This window comes from Drosophila nasuta, chromosome 2R (assembly GCF_023558535.2).
Source record: "Drosophila nasuta strain 15112-1781.00 chromosome 2R, ASM2355853v1, whole genome shotgun sequence".
NCBI lineage: Eukaryota > Metazoa > Arthropoda > Insecta > Diptera > Drosophilidae > Drosophila > Drosophila nasuta.
In genome coordinates this window covers 26,610,234-26,622,391 of record NC_083456.1, presented here as the reverse complement: position 1 = coordinate 26,622,391, position 12,158 = coordinate 26,610,234, and the positions used below count along the sequence as shown (strand labels likewise).

Below are 12,158 nucleotides of genomic sequence, written 5' to 3'. Positions count from 1 at the left end.
GCAGAATGTTTTAGATCAAGTTGAAAATGAAACGCAATTCTCATTTGCTTTTTACAAGTTATTGTTTTGTAATTAGAAACTAAAGCCGAATACAATACAATTGAATTAGTAACAATTATCTCGCAAAAAACACGGTATAAATTAGTAAAAGCAATAACAACATTTGCAAAATGAATGTGTGTATGCGTCTGTGTGTGTGTGTGTGTGTTGTAACTAAATCATTCCTTATCAATTTTCGTTTCAATTTTCATTAAAGTTTTATTTTTTTTCTTTTTTTTGTTTTGTGTATTAGCTTGAAATGCATTTGTTTTCTCAGTAGCTTTCCACTTAATTAACTAGCAACTAACTCTCTGCTAACGCATCCAAATACTCTTCGTACTAACTAACAAGTTAACCGCTAACGACTACATACAGTTATTCATAACGCTTATTATGACTGCCAACTGAGACAACATCATTACATTAGACTTACTGACTAATTTACGTGCTCCAGAAGAGGCTTTTGCTGATCCAACACTATGCTACATGCTGCACTCATTATAGATCATATTCCCTATATATGGTTTATATCCATTTAGGTGTTTTTTTTATATATAAAGCTTTAGCTGACTGCACAGTTTTGCGTTTTGTTTTTTTTTATGGGGGTTTAAACGCACACGCACAAAAAGGCGTGGCGAAATGGCTTTGACTTGTTTGCTGCTTTTTTGTAACAATTTTCCTTGTTGTTGTTGTGTTGATAGTAGAGTTTTGTTTCTTGTTTTCTGTTTTCTTTCTTGAAGTAAACGCCGATGTCTCACATGAAAAACTCATTGGCTGAATGGGAGAGCGGAAGTCACGTTCGCCCTGGACGATCAAATATGGTTATTTCTATAACACGAAGACCACGAAATGTTGGATCAATCAACTGCAGTCCCTTTGGATTATAAATGCGCTCATTTTGGGAAGCAACAAATTTGGATATTTTACGCAGCGTCTGCAATTTAAAAAGGACAAAATTAGCAACACTTAAATATGGCACAGATAAATAAAATAGTTATCCTAAATGAATTCAGTTCTTCTGACTAAAGTTTTTAGCGATCTAGGGCACCACATCATATTCTAATATTATCTAGTTACCTTTTCGTAATGTGTCTCGGAGCACATGTAGATCAAATATGCCGTAATACAACCTATACAACCTTCGCAGTAAGTGCCACATGATCCCTCCTCGGCCTCGGCATAAAATTCGTTAAGCCTGTTAATGGTGGCCTCGAACACATGACGTTCGATCTGTAAAAGCGCAAAGTGAATTGTAAAACATATTCATAATTAGAAGGAATATTTATTTACCATGCCCTCCAGCTCAGGGGGAAGCCGTGTATGAAATTTGACCGATGTGCCATCGCTATAGTCGCGTTGTATGAACACTTTGCCAGCATGCAGGATTGTTGGATTCCCAGCCGATGGTGTGCCACCGCCTTGTGACATTCTGGTACTGCTTCTGAAATGATGCCATATTTCATTAATAAACGCACGTTGCAGCTCGCGAAACATTTGATTCAGCGCAATCATTGTTGTCCATAAGAGCCCCCAAAATAAAGTGGGCGGGGTTGCTTGCTTCAATTTTGGATTTTGTCACCTTGAGTTCAGCCCGAGTATGTTGCTGATGACTAATTGATTCACACACAAGCAATATGCTTAACACTACGTTTTAGAACAATTTGCCACTGACAATTGATTGAAATACATTTTATTTATTTTTTTCACAAAACAAAACAATAGAACAGGTCAACAACAAAAACATTCAACAATTGCGTGTTTTAGACTTATTTCCATGATTCAAAATGTAAGGCAAAATGTGCATTATAACCGTTACACGGAAGTTTGTCATAAATAAACATTTCAATGTGTTTGAGATAAGCAAATGATGAATTTATTTAACGATTTACCACTTACAATTTGCAACGCACGTAATGTGAACACAATGGCGTCTGACCATTCACAGGTCCCGAATACAACTAATCAGCTGTGCTGCAGCAATAGTGTGGCCAGACTGTTGCGGTCCATAACGTAAGGGCGCACTTTAACGTACTTTAACGTAAGCGAAATAAATGAAGTGCTGCCAGATCGCCAAAGGCAGACTTGCTAATTCTAACAGTTTTTCAAATAAGACACCTACATTTTAAGTGTGCTTTCAAATTTTAATCTTGATTTAAAATTTCTTCTAACTTAACTTGAGAATAAAATATGTGAAATAAATGAAAAGTTTTCTTTCAACCCGCTGTGGCGCAGCGTAGAGATTTCAAAACATTCTATCAACACATTCACATTGAAATATTTGCACAGCTTGTTCCCCTTGTGAGAGCGCTTACGCTTATTTGTGTATTATCATAATTCATGACTGAAAATGATGACGGTCGTAGTTAAGTCTTTAGTCTCTTGTACCAATTGCCAGCATGAAGGCTGGTTCGCATTCCAATCGAAAATGTGGTATCCTAATTATCATTGCAGCAGTTGCAGCAATAAATCTTTTTGATTCGCAAAAATGTCACGCTGTACCCATTGTTGGCGGTCGAATTGTTGCCAGCGAGGGCAGTATGCGTTTATCGTACAGACAAGTGGGAAAGTTATTAAAAAAATTCCATTAATATTTCAGGCAGCATCTCCAAGTATCCGTATATGGTGTCGTTGCAAGATGCGCACTACGCATATGGCAACAATAGAAATGCGAGTCTAAAATGGATTTATCAGCACTTTTGTGGTGGAAGTTTAATAAGTGAACGCTGGATACTAAGTGCTGCTCACTGCGTATGGAGAAAGTAAGTAGATTGTCAAATGAAAAAAACACTTGTCTTAGATAATTGTGTGTTAGAAACATTCATCAGATTGTGGCCTTTATTGGATACGAGAACATTGAAAATGTGCATGATCTTGAACCGTATGGCGTGGAAAGAACTGAGTATATTTACTTTCAACCGTAAGTTGCACAAGCTGAGCAATAACTGCGATGTATATTAAAACCTTTTGTTTTTTCAAACAGTTCAAACTACCGCAACGATATTGCGTTACTCCAATTGGATCGTGAATTTAAAAGCCAACTCAGCAGCAATTTGCAATACGCTCAGCTGCCGCCACAGGGCATGAAACCGCACAGCAATGGTGAGCACATTTATTAAAATATTTGAAGTCCTCTTGCAATGTTTGTTCCCAGAATCGTGTCGCATTATTGGCTATGGCGCCACACGGCATGCAGGACCCTCACAAAAGCAGCTCTTCGAGGCCGAGGTGCGTGTCATTGGCCATCAGCAGTGTCGCGACATTATTGGCCACATTTGGGCTCCCAAGAATGGCGGCAATACGGTTTGTGCGCTGGGCAACAATCAGGACTCGTGCCAAGGGGATTCGGGTGGACCGTTGATATGTCGGTATGGTGATGGCGGAGGTGAATATATCTATGGTCTGGTATCGCATGGTCTGACCTGTGGCATCAAGGGAATGCCCAGCATCTATACGGTGACGCGACCCTATTACGATTGGGTTCAGCTGTTGGTGCAAAAGACCTGGACATGATGATAATGTATGTATAAATGTATGTATAATTTATTTATTATACGTTATCTCAAACAGAAAACATTACACGAATATAATAATGTATATGCTACGACAATGCAAGGATTATTAAAAAATAATAACAACAAGACAGATACAAATATGGAGAAACTTAGGTCTAGAGTACTGGTAGATAAATTACAAATTACGCGGGGTCGATGACGCTTCAATTAAACTAACTTACAACTTAAGTGGAACCATTTGTGTGTCGCGGTTCGATCTTACTGCTTTTCAGCCTTCACTTCGGTCGATGAGGAGGCGGAATCCTCCACCTTGTCCGACAATTTCCCAGTGCCCGTCTCGGGCAGCGTGAGTGTTAGCAGACCTGCTACTAAAACGCAGCAGCCACAAATCGTTGTTGGAATGTACCAGCCCAAGGCACCCAGCACATCGACGACATACGGCGCCGATATCGAACCTACATGCGCCCACGTCGAACAAGTTCCCAATGCCGAGTTACGTATCTCCGTGGGATACAGTTCAGCGGTGTAGAGCGTGACCACCGAGTAAGTGGCACTGATGCCAAAGCGTCCCAGCAGCGCAAATATCACAATCCACGTGGTGTTGCCAGCGGGCACAGCGAGCACCAGGAGCAACGAGACTCCAGTCCACATGAAAAGGAACATCGTGGTGATGCGACGTCCAGTGAAGCGCAGCATAAACACGGGCACCAGATACGAAGGAATATCCACCAAGCCGGTGGCTATAATAAACAGATAGCGACTCACTTTCATGTTGTCCGCATTCAAAGCTAAAAAGAGGAAAGAAATTAGTAAAGAGGAAGTCTGATTTTAGACTGATTTAAGCCTCACCTGTCACATAGTAACTCAGCGAAGTAACGCAGAACATAAAGTACGAGGTGAAGATCAATTTGCGCACTTTCGGGTTCGAGAAGAGCTCAATGATGGACTTGAGTGGCCCGTTTCTTAGCTTCTGACCAAGTGAATCATTTGAAGCGGGTTCCAGCTACAAGAAAGCAAAAGTATTTCCCATTTAGTCCCATACTTTCCGCTTAGCAACAAAATGCATCTTTCAAAATTTTGTGTTTTTTTTTTTGTCACTTTGGCACTCACTGTTTTCTTATCGCTAACAATTTCGGTGGCTGGGGCGATTGCTGGCTGAACCTCATAGTGACTGGGCTGCTTGAAGAGAATCCGATAGACGCGATCGTAGCGCTTCTTGGTGATCAACCATCTCGGTGATTCATTCATTAAGCTAAAGACAGTAAATAAGGCAGGATTAGATAATGCTTTATTAAGTTTGTTTGAATCAAACTCACTAGCAATTGAGTATTAGCAGCATTGAGGGTATCGTGAGTGCCAGCTGCAAATAGCGCCACGGTTGTATCAGATACCCTGTAATCGCCAGCATGATCATGCCCACTGGATACGAAGCGGAGAAGGCAATGGACATCCACGAACGATGCTTCAAACAAATGTTTTCCACAACTGCAAAAAACAAAAGATTTTCAATTTAACGAAATTTATTTAATAAACTTGAAGTCGACTTACTCATTGTAAAGGCTGGATAGAAGATACCCGAGGAGGCAGCGCCAAGAGCAAAACGTCCCACCAGGAAGAGACTGTACCAGGGGGAGAAGCTGCACATGATGCTGCCTACAATGTAGAATGCGGCGCCAAGGGTGAAAGAAGTCTTGCGGCCAAATCTAGGCAGGAATAATAATTAATATAAATATAGTAAATACTACAAATATAAATGTTCATACAATAAAAATAAATGACTAGAAATAAGGTCAAAAATAAATGTAGGAAATATTAAGGAAGAAGATTACAAATCAGTTTAAATGAAGAACAGAATATTGTAAATATTTCATAAAAAGATTGACTAGTAATATGTAAAGTCAAAAATAAATATAGTAAATCTTACGGAAGAAGATTACAATTTAGTTTTAATGAAGAACAGAATATTGTAAATATTATATTTCGGAAGAAGATTACAATTCAGTTTAAATAAAGAACAGAATTATTTATTTCAACGAGGTAATACAAATATCTAAAAACAAATTCGTCATAATTTTATGTATTTAGTTGAAAAAAACTATTATTAACAAACTTTAAATAAAGATTAATTTTACATTTTAGATTTTCCTAATAAGTTCAATGAACTTTTTGCAAAGTATTCATTTTGAGCGGAGAAGCTATTCAGAAATATGTGTTCGTAGATTTACTTAATTAAAAATCGTAAGTTTCATTAATGATTTTTATAAAATATTTAGCGTTTTGCAAAACTTTATTATTACTAAATATGAAATTTGTGTATGAACATTATTTGAAGAACTTTTCGCTCTACCATTTAAGCTGTTCAGTTAGCAAAACGATGAATACTTCATGATAACTATAAACTGTATAAGTTTATATTTAAATACTCACTTGTCAGCTAGAATGCCAAAGGAGAAGGAGCCACAGAACTTGCCCAGTGAGATGGAAACCTGAGCGGAAGTCCGTTGAATCTCGCGATCACAGACCAAGTCCCAGTCTGTGACGAAAGTACTCTCTGGATTTAGATACTCGTAGTTGCCCTTCACCTTGCAGGAGACATTGGCGGGTTTGTTGATCAGAGCCAAGCGTGTCGTGTAGTTCTGAGCATCCTCAAAGGACATGCCACTCAAATGCTTATAATCCCAATCCCAGACCTTGCAACCTTTCTCCCTTTCCAATTCTCGTTCTGTGATACTGCGTTTCTGCTCCAGCGTCCAGTTTGAAGCACGCAGATCATCAACATTGCACCGAGGATCGTCAGGTTGGTGACCGATCAGCGTATAGGAGGACACATGGAAACCGTTCAATATGTTGGGAGTGACGCAGAGAAAGAAGATTGCCCTGAAAGCGAAAAGGTAAATATTAGATAAATGCGTGGGTGCAAATGATTTGTGTCAATCGCTGACAGAGTTTCACCTGGCGCTAATTATAACGCTTTAGCTAGAGTTAATCGTGATACGTAATCAATAGTTTTGTTATTTGTCATTTGGCTTGTTTTTGACACGCAACATCAATCTTTCGCACATTAGCACGAAATTTATTAAATGGCTTGTTATTGCCTAAACACAATATGAAACAATAATACAAAATAATATTTATAATTGCGAAAATGACAATAACAATTGCCGATCGCAAAATATTAAAATGCCAACTGATAATTGCGAACACAAAAAAAAAAGTTGTGAAGGTTAGTGACACATTCCAAAAACTCACATATATTGTTTTTTTTTCGGGCCATTGAGAATTCAGCACATGCTGCTGAAAATACGTCTCCGATTTTATACGATTACGAGTACTCGTAGTATGAGTATGAATACAACGAGTGCGACTCCCGATACAATATTGAGAATATTTTCGTTTTTTTCAATGTAAACGACACCGTCACTAATCGTTAATCAAATCGGGCAACCGGAACGCAATGCGCAATATTTACATATTCGACTAAATTTTTTTCTATTTTTTCGTTTTCATTTTCGTTTTTTAACGACCGTCAGACGGTCACATCGAGTCGAGAATGAGTTCTGACTGAAGATCGTCAAAAATAAAAAAAATAGTTTCAATATTAGTTTGACTGCAACTATGAATATTTCAAGCACGTAACTGAACGATTCCATTTAAGACAGTTGAATGACTTGTCCTTCGACCAAAACCATCTTCACCCCCCTCCCCAGGCAATTAATTACCAAGCCTGGCCCATTAAGATAAGATCTGGGTGCCAATTGCAAAAATGTAAAAATGTTGAAATTATTACATTGATTACATTATTAGAACCGCTTTTCAAATACTAGAATGCAAGCGACGAGTATGTAGATTAATAGCACGATTCGTTCACATTCTTTTTTGTATTTTACGTTTTTTTAAAGCAATCGTGAGCTCCATAGACATTATCATTAATAGAGCTCTGATTTGATGCTATAATTAATACTTGCTGAACTATATTCTAGATTAGACCAGACTTCGGGCACTACAATAGAGAATACTTGACACTTACTCACATCGCGTGATAATTATTCATGTGAGCATTTAAAATTTTGATTACCCTAGGGAGTTACGTGTATTGAATTGAACTTTGTTACCGGTTCATGATAGGGAATATAAATAGAGAAGTTTACTTCCTTAAAGAATTCCTGTTAAAACTAAGTTCTAAGTAATGACTTGACCTTTAGGTTAACGCCTTGAATTTAATATGCTGCACATGAGTTTTTACTTCCCAACTCGAGTTGGATTTATATATAGAGGAAAGACTTTTGTGATTCATTGGAGTAGGGAAAGAACAAGTTATGCCTGAATCTATGGATAAAAAGACAGAATCTTCAGCATAAAAGGACTCTGCCTTTTATCCTAACCAAACTTATGCTGAAGGTTTTGTCTTTTATCCTTAGATTGGTTTAAGAAAGAACATCTTTTACATACCAAACAAAGGCACCTCCACTGCCCACAATTTCCAGCTGCCTGGTAAGCAAATCCTTCATGCCCTGCTCGCTGATCAGCTCTCGCGTTTTCTCCAGTTTTGCGTCCTTTGATATCGCCATATTTTTGTCTTTTCAAAATATCACAGTAATGATTGTTTTTCTTACAAACAGTTTATTTTTAAATTTTGTTCAAATGAGCTCTATAAATACAGTTTTCAGTCGGTCAATTGAATTTTGATGCTGCGCACATGTTGACACTGAACTTGGCTTTGCGAATCTATTTATAATCTACGCCAATTAATCGTTCAATTGAAAATAGCAAATCACAAAAGTCGCGATTCGGATTTGCCATATACATAAATATGAATATGCGTTTATATAGTATAAGTATATATATATAGAACTTAATGCAATCAATTGTCGGACGATCGCGAGTGCATTAACACGACACTGAACCGAACACCGCACTTCACCGCACCGCACTGAACACTTCACTGCACCTCCAATCTGCTTCAGAAGTCGAGAAGTCGAATGCTCCTCCTTATCCAGTGGCAGACTGATAATACGGCACAGACGGATCTCAACAAAAAATATAAATGCAGCGAGGCAATTCTGATAGGAGACGATAGAAGATAGATGATAGAGGCGAAGCAAAAGCAAATGCAAAACTTTGTTGTTGTTTTCGGTATTTTTTTGAATTCTTGTTTTCACTTTCACTTTTAGTGTGTGCGTTCTTTTTGTGGTTTATCTTGTGTGTTCTATTTTCTACGTTTCTTTTTGTGGTTTTTCCTTTTGTTTCCCTTTTGTGCTTGTCAAAATTCGTTCGTTTTGAATATGTTAAAATAAACACGAATAAACCGAATAGAATTTCTTCAACAGCTGCGCGGCAAAAACGTTTCTAAATTTGAATGAACTCTCCGAGCACAATGTGTGAAAATGCACTGCGATTGCGACTGACGACTGCAAATGCTACCAACTACTACTTGCTGCCGCTTCGGAGGCGTCTCACAAACTAAGCCCACGGGAGGTCGATCGCAACATTTTGTACCAGCCAGCCAAACAGACTGCCTAACTGACTGAATGACTGACTGCCTCACTGCCTGACTGTCCGATTGTCAGACTGTCATACTGCACACACAGCGCACACAACACACTCACACACAGACACAATTACAGTACGCACACTCATTACGATTGCGACTGCGAGTATGCTTCATTTTGCTCTGACTCGGCATCGACATCGTCGTCGTCGTCGTCGTCGCCATCGCTCGACTTCGGCTCTTCCCGTTCCATTTGCTTATGCTTGGGTTTTGAGTTTTGGCTCTGTGTGTGCTGCAGGCATTTCTAAAATCTTTGAGAGATTATTTTCTGGCGACAATTTTCTATACGCTACACCCTACTGAATGGGGCATATATATCATTCAATCTTAAGCCGTGCTTAAATATATTTTTATTTTATCTTCATATCAGAATTGTTTTATTTAATATATGTATTATTATAGAAAATTTTAAAAATGTAATGTAATTTTCTGAAAATTATTATTGTATAATCATTTTTTAATTCTTGACTAAATAAAGATCTTTCAATATATGCATGATACCCACAAAATAATCTTAAACAATAAAGAAAAATTGAAAATTCAACTTTTATTTAAGCTTACCTTTTCTCTTATAAATTGATATATTTAAGTAATGAATCCGTATATACCTTACCGTACCTTCATAAAATACAATCCTTTCACTATGAAAACTTTCATTACCTTCCAAATTTGTTTGAAATATGAACTCTAGTTTTCAATCCATTAGCACATTCATCTTTTTCCTGTCACGCCTAATTTTCTTTTGCATTTTCAAAGTTGTGCATTTTTCGTTACCTCTGCGCAAAAATTAGAAAATCTTCACTCAACCCCAAAAAAATCATCCCTCTGCATCTAGGCTTCCAAAATGCATAGGGATCGCCGAGGTTATCTATCAAACGGAACAGCTGGAACCTTTGTCAAACTCATTCGATTCTTAATTCTTTACGGGATCAATATTACATTGTGTGTACAGTGGGCGATCGAATAAAAGTTTTGTGGTAATAATTACAGAGTTATTTGTAATTAAGAAAAATAATTACTGTAATCCATAACAATTTTTTGAATTATATATAAATAATGATATTATTCTTATCGCCATTCTTTATAAAAAAGAAAGAATTCTTCAATTGAAATTAGGAACTGATCAAGTTGATGTAAATTATCATTAATAAGTATACTATGTAATTTATAAACAATAAAGATTTTTCAGTCCAAATTCATTACACAATATATATAGCTTTCAAAATAATATTCAATAGTAAAAAATTTTAGAAGTGGATTTAATTTTATGTAAATTATTATTGACATATTGTCGAGTTTTTACTGTACTTTAGAGAGTAAATAAATGCTTTTAGTTAATATTCATGCACATTAGCGCTTAAGCATTAATTTCCTCTACTTTGCGCGGTAATTCATATCATTTACATATTTTCATTCTTTCATTACATTGAAAATTTCGTGTGGACGATAATCGAGCGCCTGCTCTGTTTACTTTATTGTTTTCTTCAGTGAACTCTCGCTCTCTCTCGCTCTCTTTCACTATCTGTTGTGCTATCTCTTTTGCTGTTGCGGCGACTCTTTAAAATGCAAAGAGCTGAATGAATATTGTCTGTGTACAATGTTGTAAATGGAATGTGGAACCAACAAAGCGGAAGACATTTGAGTTCACCCTTTCTGCCTTGCACTCTCTCTCTCTCTCTCTCTCTCTCTCTCTCTCTCTCTCTCTTGTTTTCTGTGTACACACATTAAAACAATGCTGATGTTAATATTTATAATCTGTGAGAAATTTATTGCCACTTGAGTGAACTCAGCATAAACGCATAATGTATTATCTAGAATCGAAACCGAAACTAGAATCAGAACTAGATTTTCATGATGCAATTGACCCCCAGCGATCGATGGGATACCAATTGAGGTTAACTGTATTAACAGTTAGATCATGCGACTCTCAAGAGCTCTTCAATTGATCCCCGCCAATTGTTTATACGTCAATCGATCGATCGATATATCTATGAATGGGTAAATAAAATACGTAAGCAACAACCATGGGGTTAACTCACTGAATGTGTGTGTGCAGGGTATCTAGCAATCATCAATATATATTTTGTTTTCTATTTTTTGTTGTGCTTTAATTATTGTTTAGTTTTTCTCATGCATGTAATCATTCGCTGCATAGGTATTCGTTTGCCATTCATCTGTGAAAATTGCATAGAACAGCGCGCTTCTAACGGCAACTAGCTCTATAGAAACAGTTCGGGCACGATCCTAAGCGATCTCATCTGCTCTGGCTGTCTAATTAAAGCCTCAGTTTGGTAGCCGGCTTTTTGGTATGTTCTAATTCGTTAATGATCAATGTGAATCGCACAGAATGCACATTGACGTCTGGGGCGTGTTCCGTTGACAATCGAATTGTATTCAGATCTGGATGGGTTGGTCTTTCATTATTATTATTATCTGCTGTTGTTGTTCGATATTGTTCGCAACGCACGTGCAGCTTTTGTTCGATTTTTGGAAATGCATGTGACTTGTAAATAACAGTTATTCTCTCATTGCGCACCCAACTCACGTAGGAAACAGTAAACATCTTCCTACTGCCCTCTGGCCACGCCCACACACTTTCACTTTGAGGTCAACAGCTCATACGTAAATCTGTGCCAATTGTCCGTCGAGACTAATTTTATTAAAGAGACCTAATTCAATGTAGTAAATCAAAATTGCCAAAATAAACAAATTTATATGTCATTTATAATCTTGAGAAACGTCTGCAACTGTCATATAAATAGAACTTGATTTAAGCTTAAGCAATAATACATCAATTTATGGCCAGAGATGCGCTTTATATTTGGCACAAGACTTTAGGGTGAAGATGTAAAGTGGAACTTTATAACAGTCAAGAACAAAAATAAATGCAAATTATAAATAAATTACAAAATATAATGATTAAGCTATTCCGAACAGAGAATTTAATAATACTTTTTTTGACAACAACAAAAAGAAATGTAGATGAAAATCACAGTAATTTATTGAGCGTGTTTAATGTTTCAATTATATAAAAAAAAAAGATAAATACTTTGTAGCTC

General features: G+C 37.1%; 3 protein-coding genes across 8 annotated transcripts; 1 reads left to right on the top strand and 2 right to left on the bottom strand.

The window, feature by feature from the left end:
• Positions 1 to 745: 745 nt before the first annotated feature.
• Positions 746 to 2,027, bottom strand: LOC132785997 (golgin subfamily A member 7). 3 transcript variants are annotated; one of them, XM_060792357.1, is made up of 4 exons: positions 1,936 to 2,027; positions 1,330 to 1,480; positions 1,117 to 1,269; positions 746 to 973 (listed from the first exon to the last, which is right to left on the bottom strand). In XM_060792357.1, the coding sequence occupies exons 2-4, from the start codon at positions 1,465 to 1,467 to the stop codon at positions 833 to 835; spliced, it is 432 nt and encodes a 143-aa protein (XP_060648340.1). In that variant the 5' UTR covers positions 1,468 to 1,480; positions 1,936 to 2,027; the 3' UTR covers positions 746 to 832. The 3 variants fall into 3 exon arrangements, with proteins under 3 accessions (XP_060648340.1, XP_060648341.1, XP_060648338.1); XM_060792358.1 differs by having other exon boundaries at positions 1,330 to 1,477; positions 1,936 to 1,954; XM_060792355.1 differs by lacking the exon at positions 1,936 to 2,027 and adding an exon at positions 1,619 to 1,635.
• A 310-nt stretch (positions 2,028 to 2,337) lies between these two features.
• On the top strand, positions 2,338 to 4,353 carry LOC132785869 (elastase-1). 4 transcript variants are annotated; one of them, XM_060792169.1, is made up of 6 exons: positions 2,339 to 2,574; positions 2,636 to 2,798; positions 2,852 to 2,956; positions 3,020 to 3,138; positions 3,191 to 3,556; positions 3,607 to 4,353. In XM_060792169.1, the coding sequence occupies exons 1-5, from the start codon at positions 2,436 to 2,438 to the stop codon at positions 3,547 to 3,549; spliced, it is 885 nt and encodes a 294-aa protein (XP_060648152.1). In that variant the 5' UTR covers positions 2,339 to 2,435; the 3' UTR covers positions 3,550 to 3,556; positions 3,607 to 4,353. The 4 variants fall into 4 exon arrangements, with proteins under 4 accessions (XP_060648151.1, XP_060648152.1, XP_060648153.1 ...); XM_060792168.1 differs by having other exon boundaries at positions 2,338 to 2,574; positions 3,191 to 4,353; XM_060792170.1 differs by having other exon boundaries at positions 2,340 to 2,571; positions 3,191 to 4,353.
• Positions 3,810 to 9,020, bottom strand: LOC132785868 (organic cation transporter protein). The gene is made up of 7 exons (XM_060792166.1): positions 8,001 to 9,020; positions 5,979 to 6,428; positions 5,100 to 5,254; positions 4,868 to 5,036; positions 4,662 to 4,803; positions 4,401 to 4,554; positions 3,810 to 4,339 (listed from the first exon to the last, which is right to left on the bottom strand). Exons 1-7 carry the CDS (start codon positions 8,117 to 8,119, stop codon positions 3,810 to 3,812), a joined length of 1,719 nt encoding a protein of 572 aa, XP_060648149.1. The 5' UTR covers positions 8,120 to 9,020.
• Between the last annotated feature and the right edge of the window lie 3,138 nt (positions 9,021 to 12,158).

Bases quoted from the DNA above. Each gene is read 5' to 3' on its own strand.
- LOC132785997 (XM_060792357.1), bottom strand. From the start codon at position 1,467: ATGTCACAAGGCGGTGGCACACCATCGGCTGGGAATCCAACAATCCTG. The intron at 1,270-1,329 runs GTAAATAAATAT...GCGCTTTTACAG, and splicing joins CCCCTGAGCTGGAGGGCATG to ATCGAACGTCATGTGTTCGA. The intron at 974-1,116 runs GTAACTAGATAA...TTTAAATTGCAG, and splicing joins CCGAGACACATTACGAAAAG to ACGCTGCGTAAAATATCCAA.
- LOC132785869 (XM_060792168.1), top strand. From the start codon at position 2,436: ATGAAGGCTGGTTCGCATTCCAATCGAAAATGTGGTATCCTAATTATC. The intron at 2,799-2,851 runs GTAAGTAGATTG...ATTGTGTGTTAG, and splicing joins GCTCACTGCGTATGGAGAAA to AAACATTCATCAGATTGTGG. The intron at 3,139-3,190 runs GTGAGCACATTT...GTTTGTTCCCAG, and splicing joins CATGAAACCGCACAGCAATG to AATCGTGTCGCATTATTGGC.
- LOC132785868 (XM_060792166.1), bottom strand. From the start codon at position 8,119: ATGGCGATATCAAAGGACGCAAAACTGGAGAAAACGCGAGAGCTGATC. The intron at 5,255-5,978 runs GTGAGTATTTAA...ATTCCTGCCTAG, and splicing joins TTTGGCATTCTAGCTGACAA to ATTTGGCCGCAAGACTTCTT. The intron at 4,340-4,400 runs GTGAGGCTTAAA...TCCTCTTTTTAG, and splicing joins GCTGAGTTACTATGTGACAG to CTTTGAATGCGGACAACATG.